This window comes from Bactrocera latifrons, unplaced genomic scaffold, assembly GCF_001853355.1.
Source record: "Bactrocera latifrons isolate USDA-ARS-PBARC rearing strain unplaced genomic scaffold, ASM185335v1 scaffold_114, whole genome shotgun sequence".
Lineage (NCBI taxonomy): Eukaryota > Metazoa > Arthropoda > Insecta > Diptera > Tephritidae > Bactrocera > Bactrocera latifrons.
Window position 1 is genome coordinate 354,558 of NW_017534564.1, and position 25,129 is coordinate 379,686.

Here is a 25,129-nt window from a genome sequence, read left to right on the forward strand (position 1 = left end):
TGAAAAAATGCTGTTTTTTACCTTAGGAAACTCGTGAACTACTAAATCAAAAAGTTCTACACAAGTCTTCAATATATTATTTGCAGGGTCTTGGGCGAAAGAGTTTTTTTGAAAACGTCTCCCAAAACACAATTTTCACATTTTTGTTGTTCATCTAATCTTCATCTAATACCTAGTTTAAGGTCATAATTAACACAAATATTTTTTTCTTTTTTACTTCGAATGATCCTGTAAAGAGTTGTGCTGCCAACGCGAATGCACCTTTTTTTAGAGAGACCGCTGAAAATTTCGTCGAAATGGCTGAGTTTTGAATATTTCCTTACCATTGTAAAATGTATTTCTATGGAATAATAAAAATATTGAAAAAAATGATGAAAAAATATTATACATTTATTAAAAACAGGCCGTTTTTCGCTCGAAGAAGCCCATGCAAACCCTTAATGTAGTATTTTTTCTTAATTATAAAAAGTCCTAATTTTTAGACTGTTCCACTAGGTGTGTGTCTTAAACAAGACAATATTTTTATATACTTACAATATTTTATTTCGGTAGATCGCTACCCTATTCAAATCATTTTATTGACCTCAGCTGTTACAGCTCGTAAATTTTCCTACAGGGTGGAATCTAACAATTATGAAGCTTATATGCTAAGTTCGGCATTGATTGGTACTAAAACTTTTACATATGTTAAGCAATATACTACATAAAATGCATATTTAATAATAATTTAATAACATACTTGCTGGAGTAGCACTTGTTCTTGCAACACCTAATTGATCTGCCGCCTGCAAATCATTATTGACAAACAAAGAATCAAACAAGTTCAAAAGCACCCACACACTCACTTCAAATTTATATATGTATATACATATGTATATATACATATATGTATATGTATGTATGTAACAACAAAGAAGACGGAATTAACTTTATTGCTGCAGTACTAGTATGGTCATTGCTCGTGAGCGCCACTGCCCGCACCCCTTGCGGCAGCGCTACGCCCCTTAATGCTCACGATCGCCCGAATTGCAAAAATGTTGCGCAAATCAGTTTTTGAAGCTGATCAATTATGCGCAGCAATAAAAGCCAACAAAGAAATAAAAAATTAGTATAATTTTTTCATTTTTATTTTATTATTCTTATTATTTGTATATTACATACGCACGCGTACACACACACACACATGTATGTATGTATGTATGTACGCGCATATTAATTCATATAGCACGCTTGAGTACCACAGCATTTTGTTTTTGTTTTGTTGTTGCTACCATTCCTTCAAATACAAGGTACCTTTAAAACTACATATTCGTATATTAACTTTACAAAATATTTACATTGTCCTATATAATTAAAAGCATCGCATCATATTCAGCTGCAATAAAGTCGTTAAGTGTATATATGTTTGTGTGTGTATGTGTGTCTGTATATATTTAGAATAGGTATGCCTACTGCGTTTATTTCTTCTCATCGATAATGATTTCATCGCCCGCTTGTATATTATAACTGTACAGTCGCTTATTGGGGTATTTCATTAATTCCGGTCCGAACTCCTTGAAATCTTGATCGACATAATACAAACGCATTTTATTTGCTGGCAAATCGATCAGTTTCTCCAACCTCGTCTTCAGATCGCCCACAGTGCAGTAAACGTCGAGCAGGCGCGTTTCCGTCTTATCCTTATAGGTAATGAATACTTTTAGGCGTTTTTCAGGCTTAAGATTTATGTTAACTAACGGATCTAGTTTGCCATGTTTCGCTACCAATTCGTCGTAGCGCTTCGGACGCTCCCATTCGGGCTTATCCATATAGTGACGTATAAAAGCGCGTTCGGCATCTTCGCGTTCGTCGGCGCTGATCACGCCACCGCCGTTGAGTAGACTGACATTCGGCAAACGGGCAATTAGCAGTTGACGACGTTCGTGTTCGGTGCACTCCAGACGCTCCCACAGCGGCCAGTTCTTAACACGCAAATTGTGCAATTTCGGAAATTTCGCAATCTGATCGATATCATCCCAAGCGCTTATGTTCGAGTAGCTGAGATTGAGAAATTGTAGATTGTGAAAATGCTTATGCGGACATTCCGTTTTATTGGACATTTCGACGTCTTCTTTGCAGACGGGCGTGCAGTCATTGTTATTGGTGGAACACGCGCCCGCTGCTATTGGCGCACCGGCACCGGCACCCGCATCAGCTTGTATGGCTTTGATGGGACAGTCGGCGAGCACTAAATTCTCGAGGCTGGGAAATACGCGTCCCAAGCGGCAAATTTCGAGCCAACTTTCGACGGGATTGCCGGTGAAATGTAGTGTTTTCAGTTTTCGATGTGGTTGTATGCGCTTACAGCGCGGTTCGGTGTAGCTGCCAGTGGGGGAAGTTGGTGTTGGTGGTGGGGTTGCGGGTGTTTCTGTTTCTGTTGTAGCCGCCGCTGCTGTTGCTTCAGCTGTCGTTATTGTTGTGAGGGTTAATTTGTGTGAGTCACTTTGTTTGTTGTTGTCGTTACGCCCGTTGCACTCGGTTACCTCGTCGCCAACGACAGCATGCGCCGCTTTGACGGCAACATCATCCTCGCATTCATCCCCAGCACTCGCACACTCGATTGAATCGATAAGCACCTCTTTGTAGTCATTCAAACTGAGATGTAATTCCTCTAATAATGGCAAATTGTCCAACAACACTTCAACACATGGCCAATCTAGGTATGTGCCGTTCAATACCATGCTCCTTAAACTGTTCGTGGGTAAGGTGGTTGGATTGCATATTGGCCCGACCAGATGGTTTTTGCTCAAATTGAGAAACTCCACACGCGGCATATGCTCGAGTATGTGGAAGACCTCTTGCCAGTCGTTGAGCTTATTCTGTGCCAGATCTAGTTCGCGCACGCGGCGACATTTCTCTTTTATGGCTTCGAAATCGCCCGCAGAGTCAATGTCACAATCGTTCAATACCAGCAATTCGGGTACGCTGACCAGCGGTGGCAGACGTGGTATATAAATGGATATGAGGCTCTTTTCTGTTTCAGCAGCTGCATCGTGGTCGTTTAGATTCTCTAATTGACAATCGGTGAAATATTTTCGTTCCAATGCTTCCAGTAGTGATGGCATATTGATGACTTTTACCCGCACCCGTATCCGCAAAACAAAGGCTCCTACGACTATCGCTATAATGAGTATAAAAGCTCCTACAGCTACCTCTAATGTGGTGGCTACGACTGCGACTGCGACTAAAAGTGCAAGCACTGCTCTTCCTGTTCCAGCGGCTGTGGCTGCTGCTGCTGCTGGTGCTCTGACTCTGACACCACCTCCAAAAGCTTCCGCGCCTGCATGCACTCGCTCCGACAGCGATGACGATATCGTTACCGACACCGACCACTATGTACGATGAATCGTCGTGGACACTTGAGTTTTGGCACATATGAGCAAAATGCATTCGTGGGCACTCGCTGCAAGGCGAAGCCAATTGCTGGCTTTTGCTGTTGTTTTATAACTTTGTCTCGTTCGTTTCTCGCTTTACGCTTGGTTTCCAAAATTGCACTCGAAATCCCTTTTTGCTTTTGTGTATGTATTTCAGATTTTATGTCGTTTACAATATATTTTGTTTTCACTTCTTTCAAATCGTTTTGCTTTTGTAGCGTTCTGTTTATTCATATATTTTTGTTTTACTCGCTTTTCATTTCTTCAAGCAACGGCAATGCTTGTGATTGTATGTGACGTAATTTTCATCGACAATTGTAAAAATGAAATTGTAAAAATTGTATAAATTTCTATTGCGCACTAAATTAATTTTGTAATGTTTTGAACAAAGAAAACAAATGCAGACTAAATTGCTGCGCGCTGTTGCCTTCACTGGTTCACTGGCTCACTGAATGTTTGGTGCCTGCTGCTAATACACCAGTCACTGCTGTTTTCTGTTTTCGTAGCTTTTTTCTTGTTTATTGTTATTGTTTTGTTGTTGTAATCGCACTACAGCATTTTAAATGGCACACCGCTCACCACCCCTAGATATTCCTCGAACGTGGCCGTGCTACTCGCTGAGCGATTTGCGTTTTCATTTACTCAGCGGAACACAGGCGAGAGAACACACGTAAATTGTCTGTATTCTGGCTTTTTGTGTAGGTCGTTCGCTGGTTGTTTGACTGGCTGGCTTTCTAGAGTACAGGGGCGCCACAACCACCTCGGCGGTTTTGGAATTTAGAAAATCAGCTGCGCCGTGCCAGACCAAACAAAGCCAAATGTACTGGAAACAAAGAAAATAATGAACGAGTGTGATGGGAGGCGTATGACAGCAGAGGAGAATTATGAACTTTTAGGGATGGTAGAGAAAAATTAAAGTGTTTTTAAAGTTGGAAGACACATGTATTTTGTGGAACAGGTTTTCTTAGGAAAAGTGTTATAAAAAACATCGATAAATGTTGCTGCCCGTAAGAACCATTAGATCTTTTGATGTCTTTTGATAAATTAATTTGTAATGCTATATATTTATAATGTTTTAAGAACTAGTTATAAACTATGGCAAGTAGGTAGGTAAGTAGAGTGGTTGTCTAATGACGCACCTTGTCAGTTAGGAGTCCCATTGAGATAAAAGGTGGACTAAAGTCGCCCCACTCTATTGGCTTTTCTCTGAACCACCAAATTATTGATTGTGTCTAAAATTAATAATATATTATTATGAAAATGTGAATAGGATTAGCCTCTAAAGTATGCTTAAGTGTTTTTATTAATTTTCTAAATTGATATTACATATCAAAACCATGATGTATGAGAGTTAAGTGATTTTTGTCGTGATGCGTCTTATATGTCGGCCTACATGACACTCTCCGAGCTATAGTCGCTGCCTGCATTCGCATTTATTTATGTAAATTCATTGAAAACACATCTGTGTGACGACCTTCAGGCCAAGAATAAAACTTTTCGAGATGTGTTAAATAAAAAAAAAAATCGAAAGTAGCATGCTTGCAAGAAAAACAAAAACATGGGCAACGTAATATATCTGTGAGTGCAAAAACTCATAGATATGCATACATAGATGTCTATATTATAGAGAATAATGCGAAAAAATATACATTTGTATACTATAAAGCATGGTTGATGTCACCATTAAATGATCGGCTGCTAAATATGCCTATGGATTGGTCGCCAATAGTCAAATGCAATAAATAGATACGATACGAACTGTAACAGATCTCATTTCGTATTTCATTCTCTAAATATATACACTTATGCAAAGGAATTAAGTTTCGGCGGCCCAAACGTCGTGCCAGACCTTAACTGTGAAGCGCTGAATGCACCACCGTTTGTAAACTAGTTGGAAAAGCAGTTATGAGCATCGGTGTATTAGTCATCTGAGTTAAGTAGACGAACACGGTAACGAATGGCGTTTGAGAGAACGACAAATCGTTAGAGTCGGTTAACGAAGCGAAATGTGTGTATGAATGTACGCACACATACTCAATTGCAACTGTGAACTCTTGCAGAATAGTTAGATATATAAACATTAAATGCATCACACCGCACTATCTCGATGCCCAGACAAAGGCACCTAATTCCCACAGCTTATAAAGCATTTTGTTTCGCTATCTAGTACGTGTGTATGTATTTATTTATATAAATGTATAGTCTCAATCGGCAAGTTAATGCATCAATCGTTCTAAATGCATATTTGTAAATATCTGTGTGTGTGTATCTATTTCATTTATACTATATTAACTTGAAGTTGAATTTATTTTCTTTTCAAAAATTGTAACATTTCTGTTATCGCCTGGTAGTGCATTTCCATTGTTTTTAAAACCCGTAAGTATCTACCTATCTATGAAGTACTTTCCATTTATTTATTGACTTGAGCTCTTCCACATAATCTCTCTCTATCTAATGCAAAATTACGACTTTTGTTTATGTTTACTCGCATGAGTTGGTGTGACCCATTAGAAGCAAAGCTCACCTGGTTCTCTCTACTCGTTGTTACGCTTCTATTCTACTCACCAGCATTAGGTACATGTTTTGGAGCAGCGGTAGCAGTAGTGGCATTTTCGCACTAAAGCTTTTTAACAGCTGATTCACGAAAGCACATTTAAAGTGTAAACTTTAGCGTCGGCCGCCAGTTCACAAGCACAGTGGGGCGGTTCAACAATTCAAGTATTTGTTTATTATATATATTTTAATGTTGCAATTTTAGTACTAATTATTAGCTTTTTGGAAATAAGTGTAATATTTTATGATATTTGGATTTTTCATACTCGTTTTGCTTGCTCTTTACCGAAATACTCTTTACAAAGTAAGTGAGTAAATGTAATGAATTTAAATTTTTAATGCGGCCATATTTTGAAAGAAATTATCTGTTGTAGCCGTCATATGTGCAGCTAAATGCTTGTTTATATAAGTTAATTATATTTTAAATTCGTATATTTAAATACAATAATATTTCTTAAGTGGAAGATTTTATTTCTTGTAAACGAAAATGAGTATTTATAAATTTATTCTTTTGTAAATTTTAAGATATTTTCTAACAGCAAGGCAGAAAGGCTAAGCTCGATCGGAACCGAACCGAACATTAAGTACTATTTCAAATTGTGAATTGTTTCAAAATGACTGAAAGAGAGATCTATGCTTGTATATCCGATTTTAATATCTTCTTATAAAATTTGATCCGGATTGGGCCTTTTTGAAAATTGTCTTGCTGGCACCAGTGAGATAATGATGATATGAGATCTCAACATCTCTTATGGATCGATTCAACTATTTTAGTTAATGTTTTGGGTATGAAGCATGTCATTACTGGTGACAAAATATGAGTTTATGAAAGTAAATTTTGGAACTGTCCAACAATCTAGCGAACGTCGTTTCAAGAATGTGCCCTACGGTAAAAGTAGAATTCGAAGTCTCACAACACCGAGGTTTTTGACTGGTGACGAGATGTGGGCTTATGAATATAAAGTCGGTACTCCAACTTAACTTAAACTTAAAATTCACTGAAAGCACCAAATGTCAATAGAGCTGAGGCTTCAATAGAGACGCCACAAAAGTAGACCGAAAGATACAGTAAGTGACGACACATTTTTTTGACATTTATTTTCAGTAAGGTTTGACATTTCATCATGGAAAGATATACTTACGTTGGAGCAAAGAGTCAAAATTGTTAAAATTTACTACAGAAAATCGGAGTCAGTGGTCTCAACTTTAAGAGCGCGACGTCCAATTTATGGTCGTCATAATCGTCCTGTCAGATCAATAATTGAGCGATTAGTGGCAAATTTTAGTCCACAGGCACAGTTCAAAATGTTCCCAAATAAATGTCCATAGTGTCGAGAATATTGCTGCTGGTAGCGCATGAATTACGGAAGACCCAATCAGTCTCTCACTCGTCATTTTAAAGCGTTGTGACGTCATTGTTGCGAATTTCGCTAAAATATCTTGGCCTACATCCTTACAAGATCAAATTGGAGCAAGAACTGAAGCCGCTTGACCACTAGAAACGTTATATGTTCGTTAATTGGGCTGAGCAACAACTTGAAAGTGATCCGGATTTTCATCAAAAATACTCATCAGCGATGAGCCTCATTTCTGGTTGAATGGTTTCGTCAATAATCAAAATATGTATGTGTTGTTAGTCGGTTAGCAATCCACATGTGGTTTGGTGTGGTTGATGGGCCAGCGGCGACATTGGTCCTTACTTCTTCTGTGACGGTCAAGATCGGTACTGTGAATGGGAAGCGCTACCGCCCAATGATAACCGAATATTTTTGACCCGAATTGGATAATTGATGACGTTAAAACCATGTATCTTTTGTCAGTCCGGGTCATAATTGATCACCATGTAATGACTCATGGTCAATCTGTGAGTAACGAAGTTTAGAAATTATTTAAAGGCCAGCATATAAAGTTCTATCCTGTCTACATTTTAATCGGAAGTATGTAAAGTACATAGCATACATTACGTCTTACATTTTAGAATCTTTTGCTCAGAGACTTCAAATTTGTTTGCCACTTATTCCAATTTAACGTTCACTTTCAAATCTTCCAAAAACTAGTTTACAAAGTTCAACACACCATTAGACAATCAAAAGTTACCAGACGTACTCGTACGCTTAGGCACATCTCAACGGGTGTTTGACTTTTCTTTTCAGCAGTTGCTTCGTTTTCTGCTCCGTCGCGCCAGAGACGTCCGGTTGCATGCATGGCAAATCATTCGTACCAAAACACAAACAAATGATTACCTTCTGGGTTCGTGGCATTCGGTTGTAAAGATGATAATGATGACAACAACAACAATAAAACAGAAAACAGACGACAATGGCAGTGCAGGAAGCGCAAGGCTGCATGGACAACTAGGTGTTGGTGGCGGCGTGTCTGTCACGTAAGCTGATGCGTTGCAATTAAGCGTAATCATGTTTTGCGACTCTATCCTGGCAAATGGAAATAGCATGAATGGTAAAAGGATATTTAGCGCGCAAAAGGATGAACGTAAGCGCTAAAAGAAAACTGGGTTAATGCGGGCAATTAAGTTGCACGACTATATAGTCGCTTTTTCAGCGCCGCTTGTGGAGGCGTCCCCGGGATCATAACCGTGTTGAAAAACAGACAATAAACATTGTTGGTGTAAGCTGTGAGTGGGTATAAGGAGAATATAAGCAGATTTGCGCCGTTTTGTTGTGAACAACAGCTGCGGAAGTGCCTAAGCGCCCAGACGCTTAGACAAACAAAAACAAATTTATTAGAGTGCATTGTGAGCTATAACTGCAGTAAGAGCATTATAATACAAATAGCCACACTCGAATGACCTTGACTGGAGGCCATACAATGAGAAACGACTATAATTAAAATTAATCATAATTACCAGCAGGCACATAAGAGTCTGGTAAATATGACTGCGCGTACATTCATAAGTCGATATGTGGTAATATACATACACGATTACTTATGAGCTAATATTTTTACAAGCGATACGTTAATTCTTGTAAAAAATAATAATACATATATATACATATGACAATATGTACATGTAAGCTTGTCTACACATGCAAACACATATGTATATGCATATGTCTAGGCCACTTACCGAAAAATTAAATTGACTATTTACGCTCAGTGCGTTTTTAGCTGTGCTCACTTTGACGGGCTTTCAACGAAAATTTGGTACACATATGTACATATGTATGTATGCATGTGTGCATCAAAGTTAGATTGTTGCTTATTTGGCTGACTATTATGCCAAAATCAAATTCTAACTTATGTAAGATGATTTATTGCGGTTATGAAAAATAAAGACTCTCCTTAATTAGTAACAATAGAAAGGCCTAATGGACTATATAAACAAATTTCCAGCGCCGATAAAGTTAATGGTATGATAAAAATTTGCTAAGGTATAGCCAGTGTGATAGCTTCAAAAAAGTGATTTTTGGGAATTCACAAAAAAAATATATATATATATATATATATACTACTGTGGCAATTGTTTAAGAATTTGGTATATTAACACATCTTTTTTGAAGACTCAATACAGGGGTTGTCCGAAAAGTAATAGGACTGAGTCGATTTAAAAAAATTTATTGAAATAATCATTAAAATTCGATTGAAGACGTCACGTAAGGCATTCTCTGGAATAGTCATGAGAGCCGAGGAGCATGCTGCTGAGATCCCCTCTGTCATCTCAAAACTCGGAAGATTGCCTCATTTTCTCGAAAACATACCCAAAGATTCATGATTCGTCGCCCATGATTACGTTATTCGAAAATTGTGTGTCATTTTCACAGATGTTCAAGTTTTCTTGCCACACTTCCACTCGCCACAATTTCTGATCCTCAGTGAGCACTTTTGGGACTATCTTCGCCACACTTTGCACATGTTCAATGTCATGAACCGTAGGTTTTGATAAATTTAATATTTTAGTAATCAAACGAATACTTATTCGATGGTCTAAGTTAAAAACTTTGCTTGGAACGACGCAGGTCTCCCAGCACGGTCTTCATCAACGACCTCTTCCTGGCCCTACAAAAAGGCCTGGTGTCACCGAAACACTTTTTGCTAAAATAACATCCGAGTAAGTCTGCTTGATCATATCAAACGTCTCTGTGCTCGGAGAGAACTGACCAGCCGCTCGTTCGTTAGCTGGGAACGCCCTCTACTGAATCCAGTCGATGCGCGCACGCTCTGAAGTACAGGAGCGGCAGAAGAACTTTCCTGACAAACCCTGTGTAATTTTTGAAGAAAACAATTAAATATATTTCGAGTTACAAGCGACCTCTTAGGTAGCTCTTTTTATGAGAATCGGAACACGAAGAAAAAATGTAGTTTTGAGTAAATCGTGTTGAAAGACTAATTGATGAAGCTGATTAAATTAAATTTTAGAAAATTATAATTCAAAAGTGGATATGGTTCTCAGTATTGGGCAGTGATCTGATCTGCTGTAGCGAGTTTAAAGACCGCCGTTAAGTTATTTTTTGACTCTTAAATACAAAGCGATCGTCATTTTGCACTCTGATCGATATCTTTGAATGATTTTACATATGAAAGTAAAAAAATAAAATTTCGTGCTGAATTCGATGCAATAAACTATGCGTATGCCTCATTAAAGTTATAAAGGATTTCTCCAATGCTATCAAGTTTCATTTCACTGATTTTAGTGAATGATTTCAAAGAAAAAAAAAATATCGCCAAAATAAAAAAATATTTTTTTAATTAAATTATGTGATCAAATATGACCCGAACTTGTAATAAAATATGATTAATCCAATTTTGGATAATCCGGATAGGATTGTATTCCGTGCCTTCGGAAAATTTTTGGTTTTTTTTCGGTTTCGGCTCATTTTTGAAGCGCCATTTTATATATTGTTTCGGCTTTGTATTCATAAACTCACTTCTCGTTACCAATTATGATGCGTTTGGTCCTCGAGTTGTCAGACACAACTTTTGCTATTTCTACTTAAAGTCATTTGGTAAAAAAAGATCAATTTTGGGGAAAGGTTAAGGTCGTTTGGTATGAGTCTAGCGTGTTATGTACCCATAACATTAAGCAAAATGGTTAATGGTTGAGTCGATCCATAAAAGATGTGAAATTCCTTCTGAAACCAACACGACGATTTTCGCGCACTGTTTCTTTACATTTTTTGATATAGTCGTGGGTGTTTAGACAAATACATGAGACAAGTTTTCGATGATTTCACGGTTCTTACAGAATGCTTTGTGTATAAACGTACCAACCGGAAAGAAAAAATAATTGTTTCGGTTTACGCCCGCAGCTGATTCGGCTCAAATTTGATCATATGGTATAATTGTTTATAAAAAACGCTTGGCATTAACGCTGCTCGAAACTAAGAGGCTACTGAAATGGTTTTTTGAAAAAAGTATTTCTCCTCAAAAAAATATGCAACAGACAATTGTGCATGCGTTGGAGAACATGAGATCTGCACGGCAAGTGCTGTTATTTCAATTCAACCTCTAATATGGTTTGTTCGATTCGCTACCCTCAAATGCTTTGCGAATAGAAAAATAATTAATATTAATATGTATGCACTTTTTAATTTCCATTTACTTTCCCTTAGGCAAAGTCATTTCCCGACGCTGTGCCTTGAAATATTCAGTTTCTTTATTTGGTTCATAAATATTTATATTTTCTTGGAACGTTAATATTTCAAGTCAAAAGGCAAACGCACGTAAATTAGCGTAAAAAAAGACTGCAAAAATATAGAATACAATATTTTAACATATTTGTGTAAAACAAATCAATATATTGATGAAAATTTTCCTCATTCACCCACTTAAATATGTCAAAGCAATGTGCATAGTATTTAGTTAGGTTATATGCATACTTGTTTTTAAGCGCGTCTTGAAAACTTAACTACAAAAATGAAAAGAAATATTAAGTGCAATTGAAAGCCGATTTAAGTGTGTATGTATGTGTGCAAAAGTAATCTAAACCTGATGAAATTTTTCACAAAATTCAAAGGCGGAACAAAGGGGAACACAAAATAAAAATATTGAAAGTTTCTTTTTGTCTAATGACAATACAAACAAAACGGCTGTTTTATAAGTGATAAGTTAAATTTTTGGGTTTTTGAGGACATAAAATTACTGTATTTGAAGTGCGAACCTTCGAGACTCTCTATTTTTGAGATATCGATCTGCAATTTCGCACACCTTCTTTTCTTTCCAAGGAGTTACTCGCCGCAAGCACAGCTTATTAACTCCACGAAATTTTACAGGGATTATTGTCCAAGGGCGCAGTAGAACCCACGAAGAAATTACTCAGATCGGTCAATATCAAGTTTTTGTGTGGAAAAGTTTTTTAGTTAAAAAGATCTCCTCATAAAAATTGACATTGATTAGTATATAAATGTTCAGGATGACGAAAAAAGTTGCAAACGGGTGACTGTCTATCTGCCCGTCCGTGAACTTGGGATATCTTGATGAAACTTCGATTGTTTTCCAGCCTCGTTATTCAAATATGGCGGCTGATAAGGAAAATCTATCAGTTTTTTTTTGTAGATCGGACGAAAACATGCCCGACGATTCGAATTTAAGTGTGTTCATAAGAAAAGAGAACTCACAATGGGTGCCAACTACCATGGGATAAGCCTCTTTGGGCCTTATCAGTGTGGCTTAGGCATGGAAAATCAACAACTAACCAGATATGAACCAGATCTTTCAAAAGACCCGTGAAAAGAAATCGAAACACGCCACCTCTTCGTCGATTTTAAAGCTGTATTGAAATAGTTAAGCAAATTAAAAGACAGCGCCTACGTTGGCTATGTAATGTCGTCCGAATGGTTGAAAACGATCTAGCTCTGAAAGTATTTGACGCAGTACACGCTGGGCGAAGCAGAGGTGGAGGAAGACTTCCATTCTGTTGGAGAGATCAGGTTGGGAAGGACTTGGCTTCCCTTGGTATCTTGAATTGGCGCCAAATTGCGAAAAGAAGAAATGACTGGCGCGCTAGAGTAAACTCGGCTATAATCGTGTAAGCGGTATCTACGCCAATAAAGAAGAAGATGATTTGAGTTATCGTAATAAATTTGAAGGAGCGTATTTTTCTTATAACGGTGCATATTTGTACCTAGAATGTATAAAATCGGCTGAAAACTCGCCCTAGAAACCATATAACTAACACGTCTTATGTGTCTCAAGGTACTTCCTTGGCTTTACTCCTTGCAAGTTGCAGGAGCATGAAATGAAATGTTTGGTTTTTGTTTTTTTTATATTTTATAACTAATGGCAGCTATAAATTTTGCAAGGTTTCATATTTTATAACATTAGAAATGAAAATACAGCTCCCACGTTTCCGTTATTGTGCACGCTCCTGCCAAATTCATATATATTGTACTTGTGTATATGAATTTATACACATAACTGTTGTGAAAGCAGCTTTATTTTGCCTCACTTATTGCATGAGCGCCCTCTGCAGTGCACTTGCATCGCCGCTCACATAAGAATACTCATACGACACGGCGACCCGACTTGAATGTTCAATATTTTAATTTTGATTTGCCAGTACGAATATTTCTTGACTTGTCTTGGCTCGTCTTGTAATTGCATGATTTCTTGTTGTTGTTATTGTTTGTTTTTTGTGTGCTGGTTGTAGTTGTTGTCTAAATTTGATATGCAGCTGACAAAACATTTGTTCGTGCCTTGACATTTATTCCAATTCATTCTACAGTTTTATTCCTTCAAAACATTCGTTGATTTTTCCAACTACTGTTATTTTATATGCGCTTTTCATTCGTATGCCTAAAATATGTATGTATGTATGTATTATGTTTGCAAGTAGTTATCAAAAACTCCTTTGAAATTTTATGGCACAAAAGCACGACAGTAAAATAGATATTTATGCACTACACCCACACACTCACACAAATATACATACACTGGCACTCGCCTAGTCAAGGCGAGGAAAACATACCAAATGGGGAAAACAGAAGCAGCAACAATGCTGCTGCTCTATTTTGACATGGTATTCCACAAAATTCATTTTCCTGTGACTTATATTGTAATTTTCGCTGAGTAGGCGGACGGCAGGAAGTGGGTCACTTGTGCGGCCAGTTCGGCTACTACACACACACATACAGACACATAGTGGGTACGTACATACACCAGTTTCGCCTCGGAAAAGGCCAAATTAGCACAATTCCGCTGTTGGTAAAGAGAAATATTGTGATGACGTTCTGTTTTATTCGCTTTCAAGAACAATGCAACCATTATGATCGCCAGCGCTGGTAAGTACTGCCAGCTTTCTGCTTTCTGCTTTTGCGCCTTCTGGCCTTTTCGCCTTCTTACTGCGCACATGCACATTTGTTTGGGTTTTTTGTGCTTCTTTTTTTTTGATTCATTTACATTAAAATGCTTGCCATGCTCCGCTTTCATTCGTAAACATTTCATTTATATTTTTTTACGACTCCGTGCAAGCCACAGAGTTGAAGCTATGGCTTTATTTCGCATTTGGCTGCTTATTATTACCATCGCTGTTGTTGTTGTTGTTCTCGTATAAAATCAATTCATTAGGAAAATTGAATTCATGACCGTTTCTTTGTTATAATAAGCATATAATAAAGCGCCCATTAATTTGCCGAGCCGGGACGACATCCTTTAAAGCTTTTGAATGCCTTGCGCTGAGAAAATTTCAGCGTTTCCCGTGCTATTTCATTGCACCTATTACCACTGGTGACTCAAAAAGTGATTTTTTTTACAACAATAGCAGCAAAAGGAAAACAGAAACAATTTTCTTGAAGTTGGCAAAATCAGCTTAAAGGATAACGCGCCAAGCCAGGTTGGGCGCAAGTACTAAGCTGTTTCGTTGGCAATGTTTTTCTTGTAGTAAATTTATGCGAAATAACGCTCGCCGCGTTGAAAACGCGAAAAACAAATTTTGTTGACTGTTTACTATTTTAGTTGTTGTTTTTGTTTTTGTTTTTCGCTTTTGTTGTTTATTGTGCCAAACTTTGTTCATGCAGAAACGACGCTTGCAACTGCAGATATGCAGAGAGTTGTTGTAATTTGTGCTGCTCTAGCTCGAAAGTATGAGAGAATAATTTATGTAGTACTAAATTAATTAAAAAAGCGGTTTAGTGACAAAAAAAAAGCAAAATACTTTTTAATCTGTGTTTTAACAAATTATTACAGAGGTTTAACCAGAAATAATATACTCAGTTCAGCTTTTGGGCTGTTATCAGATATTGTTAAATTCGTGCTTGACGTCTTGACTTTTGCCTTCATATTGTGAAATTTTACCATTACAAAAAATGTTGCCTACAATTAGGAGTTTAATTAAGTAATATTAGCTAATTAAAGAAATGTTATCACGAATACAAGTATTTGAGTGATGTAAAGTATTCAGCTAATTCCTGAACTCTTCGAAAACTTACCTTACGCGAGTCATTCGTCCACCTCTGTTAATGACGTTGACATCGAAAAAGTCAAATATACACTACTTGAAAGTTATCGTGTTGGCATCAGAAGATTAACAGCGGATCTCAAAATCTTTTATGGACCGACTCAACACATTTTGGTTAATATTTTGGCTATGAAGCCTGCCAATGGCTAAAGTGATTGACAACTTAATTGGGTCCTCATCATACTAATAATTAATGGTAATGAGACGTGAGCTTATGATTTTGAAACTATTCGAAACCAACAGTTTACCGAATGAAGCCGTTAGGTCTTGAACTTATCGAAAACTTATCTCATGCCAGTCATCCGAACACTTCTGCTAATGACGATAAGATCGAAAGTCAAATATATAGAGCTTGAAAGTCACCGTGTTGGCATCAGAGAGATAGCAGAGGCTCTGGAAATCTTTCATGGATCGACTCAACAGATTTTTGTTAGAAATTTGGGTTTACCGTTACTTCTATAGTAGAAATTCTTTAACGGCCATGAGTTTGCTCACAGTGAGCTCAAAGCTAGTCGACTAGTGCATGACCTCACTAGCAGTAGCATCAATCAAATCTCATATTAAACTTGTCTGAATGGCTAGCCAAATTCTCACAGGATGAGAACGAGCAGAGGTTCCCCTGCTTCGTTCACTCGTGCTAGATATATGGGTACCACGTGAGCTGAGCAAGCGTTAGTAAGCAAACAACAAAAAGTCTTGCGGTATTTTTATTGAATTTTCAATTGCCCATAAAATTTTTTTTGATGACTCATGCCCAGCTCTGGACCGATGCTACGGCTGCTACTATGCCGGTCTCTTTCGACCAATTCAGCGATTTTAGCGCAATTTTCGACGACACGCTCCACACCAGAACGATAACGTTGAAACCATCGTTATGAGGTGGAAATGGAAACTGTATCGCGTCCATAAACTGCACAAATTTTATTGGCGGCTTGAGATGCATTTTTGCCTTTATCGTAGTAGTACTGTAAAATATGCCGTATTTTGTTTTTATTTTGCTTCATGGGTGCGACGCTATAACTCACGAACGACTTAAAAGATACGACAATCAATCAAACACGTGTTAGCGCTCAAAACTCATACGCTCAATAGACACGCTCTTTATAGGACACGAATTTTCATAATATAGTTGAACGATTTGTAAACGTTATTTACGCGTAGGTCTTTCCATGATGGAATGCTAAACAATACTGAACAAAAACATCATGCAAAAACTTGCACTTACGTGTGATCTGTCAGAAAAGGTTACTGAAAAAAATTCCTCTACTTGGATCACCCTGTATATACTACCGAGAGTGATTTAACTAAACCAGACCGTCCCAGTTAGGCTATTTTGTGGGAGCAGTAGCAAGTGGAGTGTTATCCACATCTTATTCGCATCCAATTTCGTGGAAACTTATCGGCGAAATTTTTGGTTTGACTTTTTCGTACTCCTTTGTTAATTTTAAACTTAGCAAATTAATGTATACTCTTCTTCCGGTCTTTGCAAGAAATGGAAATTTTGCGTACATCGTAAACTCGTGAACTGTTTTGCTTTATACTTTCCTTGCTAGAGAATTTTCGTTGCCAATATTCAGTTTGTCAAATTTATTAAGGAAAAATTTTAATAAACGGAGAATATCTTTGAACAAATTTATTTACTGTTGAAGTTTATTTTTACAGTTTCGAGAATATTGCAAAACCATTTGAAATTAGGAAGAAATAATTACGTATACATCATTCACTCTTTCTCTGTAAATTTTTGGAACTGCATGTAAATCTGACAACTGTTGACAGTTTATGGGTCCAGTTTGTCGCTGTGCGGTCCTTTAAAGCGTATGTTTGTTTACATAGTACACACATGTATATATATAAATCTGTTGGGACAGCACCAGTTGGCCAAATTTATGATATCCGGGGCTGTATACATATGTATCGTGTCTCTATAAAAACATTTGGCTGTCAATCATAGCGGTGATTTATTTATTTGCCAATCAAGCACTGCCGGTACAAGGGTTTTGCATGTGCTGCCAACAGAGCAATTCAATGCACAAAATTTGCGGTTTCACTTTTGTAACAGTCAATTTCAATGCCTCAAACTGTCAAATGCATTGTGGCAGAACCTCTTAAATTCGAGAATTGCTTTTATTTTGAGGCAAACTCCATCATCAAAATAGGTTTGAAAGTATTTACATACAAATTTTGGTAGCGCCATGTAACGATATTGTTTTTTTATATTTTGACTTCACAAGCCCGAGTCACTTGTTATTTTAATTTGCGGACCAAAGATTTATGATAGCTATCCATAAGTAGGAGCGCGTTATTATGAGCGTTAGGTGAAAATTGAATGACAGATGCTTGGAAGCGATGACAAAGGGCATTGTGGCTAAGAAAGGACGTTAAACTCTCGCAGTATTAAAGAAGCTAGAAATTAATTAATCATAAAAATAACGACAATTCTAAAATTTTATGGAAGGTCTATCTTAAGCGTCTTTGTTCGAAGTGGTTCAGCGGGCAACTTCACTTTTACTGGGGCCACAAAGACAACGAGGGCAATGAACTAGTGGACGACAGTACCAAGAATGGGGTGTGGTTAACATCGGCAAAAATGATCAACATCGAGAGACCCATGCATTGTCTATACGACGATCTGGTTGGAAGCATGATCCATCATAGCCCGATGGAACGAGCACCTAGGGTGTAAAACTGTAAAGGTCATGTGCAAAATGGTGATTGGAAGTACAAAAAATTCCTATTGGAACTCCAAAGAAGAGACTGTAGGAACATGATCGGAATACTAACTGGTCACTATCTAGTGGTGACACACGCTCGTAGATTGAGGCTGACAGATTAAGAAGACTGCAGAAAATGTCTAGAGCAAGGCAGGGAAAGAGTACACTGTATGATATTATATATTGGAGGTCTTTTAAAATTCGCATCAAGCGCAGGCATCCTAAAGGATTACTACTCTTCTTGGACGAATGAACTGACCTCCATTTGGTAACGCAAAGGACCAGGACTGGTATCTGCGTGGCTCATTGGCCTACCGACTTAAACCAACCTAACCTAACCTAAGCTTTGAGCGGATTATGAATAAGAAATTTGTAAAAAAATATAAACATCAAAGTATAAAGTTTAGCTATCAATTCAATCAACTGCTTGAGCGTTAGCTTTTCTGAAAAAGGCGGGCCCTACGTCATCTCAATTCAAATGAAGTGAATTCAATGAGAAGGTTTTTTTATAATCAAACTTGAGTCTAAGTTTTTAGAAATTTGATGTTAGGTTAGGATAGATCGTAAGGATCTACCTTTGTGATATTTAAAAACTTTAAAAAGTATATTACTACTATATTTTCATATATCGACGTAGCGTTATGACGTTACCACAAAGGCTTATCTACAGCGACAGCTCTATCTCAGACTGTCAAAAGCCGGCAAATAGAGCATGAAGTTTTTTTCCATCTCGCTTTCCTCCATATAGGTTGTTAAAATGTATCCGACAAGATATTTAGCTGTACCGCCGGTGAATTGAGACGAGATTGACTTTGCTATTAGCAAGTAGTTCAGAGGATGTCGCAACCGCACAAATTCGGAATTTCAACCAATAAACCACCAAGTGATACTCATGTACTTGTCTACAAAGGTCTAGACCTCGCACACAAATTTTTTTCCTAACACAACCAAATTTTGAACTGGCTTAAGTCATTACATTGTTCCACATGTTGTTTATTTGTGAAACCTTGATAATCTAAGCTCTATAATATCTGATATGAAAACAAATTCCTCACATTAATACCTCCCGCGGTTGTGCTTTAGTGGGTAAATGTTGTTAAAAAGGCAAAAATTGTGCAGACACTGTGGGATATTCGCCACTTAATAAGGTCATATTACAGCTGTATAAACATAAATAAAATGTCTACATAAATAAATATAAAACCAGAAAAAACACTCTTAATTCATAAGCAAGAAACACGTACATACATACATATGCTTATATATGAGAATAACGCCCAAGTAAGTATGTGTGCTTGAAGTTATTTCGTCATGTTTATATGAAATTCTGTATAGGAATGGTTGCCCAACGCTGTACTTTCCATTGGACAAGGTTTTTATTATTCCAAAACAATTCCACAATATTTTATTCACTGTAACCAAAGGCATAAGACGGTTACGCTCAAGAATAGTGGTGGCGTCAGCAAAGTTGCCAGTCGAAAGAGAGTTTCTGTTAAATGTGTAAAACTGTTTTATTCTTGAATATTATGAAACTATAAATGGCCGATATCAATATTTTTAATTTCCAGCCCCCCCGAATAAGACATCCACTTAAATTTATACTTGACTTTGTACCGAAATTATTGGTCAATTTACGATATATTGCGTAGTCGAAAAAGTCTTTTCGTATTTTGTCAATAGATGTCGTTGCAGTTGTACATCCCAGTACAATCAATCACATTGTGTCATATGTCATACCATATGGTGTTGGAAAGGCGAGATTTTAAGCTTCGTTTAACGAAAAAAAATTAAATTTGGATAAGTTGAAAGAAAGTTACAGCTGTTCAAAAATGAGTGAAAATAATGGAAAAATTCGATATATTTTGAAATTTTTTTATAAAAAGAGAAGACTAAAACGCAAGCCACCAGAGAAATTTGTGAAGATTACGGAGACGATGCTGTCACAGATCGTTAAGCACAACAATGGTTCGTTCGCTTTCGTTCTGGCCATTTCGATGTGAAAGATACTCGCTCTAGTCGACATATTGTTGAAAAAGTCGATGAAATTATAGAAAATATTAACCAGGACCGATACATAAGTAGCCATGACATTGCTAAGGAACTTAACATTCATCATCAAATTTTTTTGAACCACTTAAAAAGGTTCGGTGTTCGGGTAACAAATGAATTGTTTGTGAAAAATTAAATAAACCGAATTAACATCTGCAATCCTTTGCTGAAACGTAATGAAATCGAATCATTTCTGAAGCGAATGATAACAGTAGATGCAAAGTAGATCAAATACGACAATAATGTGTGGTCGCAAAGCCAGGATTGATGCCGCGAAAGGTTATGCTGAGTGTTTGGCGGGATTGGAAAGGAATCATCCGCTATGAGCTGCTCCACCCTGGTCAAACAATTAATTCTACATTTTACTGTCAACAATGAGATTGAAACCAGCAATCTACAAAAACGACCAGAACTCAGCAACAGAAAGAGCCTCGTCTTCCATCAGGAGCTCGCTAGATCACACACAACTTTGATGACTCGGTAAAAACTGGGAGAGCTTGGGTGGGAAGTTTTGATCCATCCACCATATAGCTCTGATATTGCATCTGTTGCGGTCAATGCAGAACTCCCTTAATGGATAAAGTTAGCTTTAAGAGCTTCAAGAGTCTGTCAAGTTTGAAAATTACTTGTCGTAGTTTTTCGCGGAGAAACCAGAAAAGTTTTACACTGATGGAATACTGTGTCTGGCGGAAAAATTTCAAAAAGTGGTCAACCAAAATGGTATATACTTGGTTCATTAAACTTCATTGTAAAAAAAAATATATATATATATATTGAAGTATGATTAGAAATACGAAAATACTTTTTTGATTACCCAATATTTCATTAATATAAGTAAGTTGAGCATTCTTTCTTGGATATAATGTGGTCTAGTTAGAGTAAAATCTCACCATAAATCTTTAAAAAAATGTTTGTTTTTCAGAGTGACTTTAGGCCTACTATATAATTTCCATACGTTTGCCTAATACTCAATGTATTGATTCCATGGTGGATATTATTATCGAGTTTATTAGTATTATGACTGATTTTGTGTCAAAATTTCTAAATTCCTTTTCAGAATACCGAAAAAATGGAGGCCAAAATTTTCACACTGCAATGTTTTGATATTACACCGATTGAAATAAATGGTTCAAAATCGATCATAGTATTTTTGGTCCAAGAAAACTTCAAAAACTGATTTGCTCTAGCGAATATTATTCACAATAAGCACGTTGAGGTGCTTTTAATCACAATCCACGACTGTATACACTCCAAATGAATACACAATCACAATTGTGCGTGTGTGTACTGTCCAACCACCCAACCACATATGCACACATTCTCCAGTACCTACATATTTATATGTTTGTGGCTTGTGCGTTCAAGCGCTGAATGACCATTCGGTGTGGCAAATTTACTAAACCCTTGCGGCTCACCCACTAATACCTACATAATTTTATTGGCTTTACAACCTATTTTACTTGTTAGAAGCTCTGCTGGGCTCTCCAAGCGCAAAAAACGGAATCCCGCCATCGTTACTGAGTCATATACAGTCACTAAGTCACTGGTCCGTGAAGCGTGCACGAATATTTTATGGCTATTAGTTGAGGAAAAGTTTTTGGCCCAAACAGGATTTGCTAACGGCCGAATGGACGAGCGCACGCAAGCGTCGAGCTCTGCTGCCGACGTCTCTGGCTGCTTGCTGCTGGGCACCAACAAAGGGGTCAATTTGTGTTGGGCAAGAGTGTAGGCGTCATTAAATTGCAATGTGCACGTAAACTTTTTTCATATAATGCCAAATTATGGACTCAAAGACGTGCAGTAGCTGCTAAAAGTGTATGCGTGTGTATGTGTGTACGTAAGTATCGCTGCAGCGCACACGCAGACCAAAGTTCGTATGTAGTCGATTAAGTAGGCGGTGCTGTCAGAGCAAATATTTCCGTATGCCTACGTGCATGTGTGTGTGTGCGCTTATGTTTCAAGGTGCAAAGTTGTGGCTGTAAATATGAAAAAACATGAGTGTAAACTCCTGAGGTTTAACTTTTGAAAAATGTTGCACGTTGCGGATATTGACAGCTGCCGAAAAAAAATATGCCGAACGATAATAAAAAAGAGCTGAATTATTGCCCGGAAAAGCTACTTCAGTTTTCTCTTTTATATTTTTTTGTTTTTCACGTTTTATTCGTAGTTTTGTGTTTTTGTAGCTTGCTGCTCGTTTTGACCATTTGTAAACAAAATTTTCAGCAATTTATTGCATTGCAACATGTTGAAGGGTAACACGGGCGCACACTCTTACCCACAGCTACATACATACATACATACATACGTAATGAACCGCTATACAAATACACCGAGGCGATCGTGTAAACAGTCACACATGCAGGCATATACACACACATACGCATATATGTACACACACGCACATATGCACATACAAACGTAGAAGTCGCCGGAAGTACATGCAAACAAACACGCTGCAGTTAACGCAATCATTCCCTCTTTTACTCAATCACTCAAATGTCTGCACAATCACTCAAGCCCCGCAGCAATACAGCTACGCATGCATGTGTGTATGTGTGTGTACATTGCGTCACATGTAAGCACAAACTTGTGTCTGTAAACGCCATGACAGCATGACTGTGGCACTCGACCGCTCTTTTGATTATTTCTCTGTGTTTGTTTACATCACACAGATACAATTGCATATGTGGGCACCCATACACGTATGAATATATTATACATGTGCAAACATCATTAACTTTCTGTATACAGTGGCGCTTCGACAAGTGGTACTTAGCTATTTTAAGCAATGGAAAATATTTTTAGGTGAATTTAAGCACATTTTCAATAAAAAACGAACCACCAATTATCTGTATACTTTTTTTTTTTTTAATCTGCTTTTCTATGTAATTTTGTATCGTTAGAACATGAAGTTTTAGGCTGAGGCGTTATCGATTCCGTGAAAAATTAAAAATTTCGATGCTTGGAGTTGGAATAATTGTCCTCTTAAATCCGTTATTTTCTACAACCGATAGTTTTTACGGAATTTAAGTGATTTTTGTATAMTGACAAAAAAAAAATACATTTTCATGTCTTTTAATAAAAGTCATTATTATCGGCTGCAAAATAGGCGCCTGAGCAAATGGATGACTGGCATGACCTTTAATGGTTTTTTTAGTGTCGGCTCACTTTTGCAACGTTATTCGCTTCATTCTTGGATAACTCCGTCAGCACTCACATAAACCGATGTCTCGTCACCAGAATTGATGCGTTGGAACAATCAGCTCAATGCCAATCATCTTTGTTTGCGAGCTCTGCTTGATGTGGTTTTTGAAAAATTTCCAATATTTTTATGTTGAGTCCATTCATTAAAGACTTCATGCCCCTCTGCTATCTCTCTGTTGCCAATATGTCGATTTTTAAGCATTGGTTCATAAACTTTTTGGATGAAATCGTCATTAAAGGACGCGATTGGACTCGACTCCAGTGAGGAAAGTTTTCGATGACTTCATGACCTTCACTGAATGCTTTGTGGCATTCAAATACTTGCCTTCGTCATAAAGTAGATTCCCCAAAAAACTTCTGAAAAATTTTCGGTGACTTCGTAGCCGTGACTGCATTATAAACATTTCGAGTCGTCAGAAAACTGCTCCCAAATTCAAACGAATAATTAAAAAGTATGTATCAATCTAAGAAAAATGTGTTTCGATTTTGTTTGCCAGCACAGTTTAAATGGAATAGTATTTATTTTGAACCTCAAAAGCTTAGATTATTCAAATTATTCACTCCGGAACCCAGGGAAAATGACAAGGTTCTCACAATGCTTGTGGGTCTTGGTTTTAAGACGAGTAATTCCTTCTGCTGTTCTGGAGTTCATGGAAAATAGTGGTTAATTGTGTCTTTATATTTAGTTTAGACCTCAGAATCTTTCAAAGAGCTTAATAAAATCGACTTGTGAAGGGAATTAGTATATATGACCCAGCATTAAATAAAATTTTGAAAATTTCGTTTTATCCGCCTAACAGCACAATGCAGTTGATTCTGATCTCTCACATTAATTGCTAAAATTGTGGTGTCACACTCTACTCGAAGAACGGATGCTGTCAAGCGAGTTTTGATTTTAATGAAACCACATGAATCCTACTCGTCCTCGTAGCCCACACTGACACTTGTCTCAAATACCTTTTACACCAGTTGACATACAATTATCGTATAGGGCGCCACCAGTTTTTAGCATGGACACAATTTTATATGAATTCGTGCGAGTGTGTGTGTATGTGAGTGTCGTTGGAACTTCTGCTGTCTTTATTCTTGTGGCACTTTGCCGTCGCCGCTGTGCACTTTGCAAGAAATAATGGTTAATTATGACGAGTAGACATATGCACACGTGACATATGAACTGTCATAAAGACCGCATCTACGCCTGTGTATGCCTGTGTGTGCGTAAGGCCAGTAAGGCGTAAGTTTATATTTATACAGAAATACTTACAGAAGTGTGTATTCAACTACATTTCTTTAAATATTGTGCGACACGCTGGCTGGCGGCACTGTTGCGCACCTTTGCAGACATGATTCGAAAATTTACGCATTTGTGGGCGCTCTCACATTGATACAAATCAAGTGAGTTCACTTACGGAAGGATATAGGGTGAGGCAGTGAACGCGCTTCAAGCAGAATGGCAGAATATGTGGCCCAGGTACATATATTTAATGGAGTCCTTTGATCCTTTCGAACTTAACTCAAAGTGATATGAGGTTCCAACTCGTAAATGGTGTTTCAGATGAAACGATGAGCTTCGAACTAATTAGTAGAAGAGCTCAGAAGATATATTTTAACTCAAGTCGACTTAACTACTACTTGCTCAAGATTGACCCGGATTAGCTTGTTTCAACCCTTGTTAGGTTTGTGTGAAGTTTGGTCCCCGCTCAAAGGAGTCTAATAATGAAGAAGCTTGAAGCTATTACTTATTATTACTTAATGAGATTGTGGGTGCGTGTCTTACGTTCTGTTTAACT

The 25,129-nt window shown here is 37.4% G+C and overlaps 2 protein-coding genes across 3 annotated transcripts in view; both read right to left on the minus strand.

Annotated features, from left to right (window-relative positions):
• LOC108975753 (potassium voltage-gated channel subfamily KQT member 4) overlaps positions 1–25,129 on the minus strand; it is a 59,791-nt gene that overhangs the window by 18,768 nt on the left and 15,894 nt on the right. The gene's annotated exons all lie outside the window — the stretch shown is intronic.
• On the minus strand, positions 1,148–4,215 carry LOC108975805 (tubulin-specific chaperone cofactor E-like protein). Its single transcript, XM_018944541.1, has one exon. The coding sequence runs from the start codon at positions 3,102–3,104 to the stop codon at positions 1,458–1,460; it is 1,647 nt and encodes a 548-aa protein (XP_018800086.1). The 5' UTR covers positions 3,105–4,215; the 3' UTR covers positions 1,148–1,457.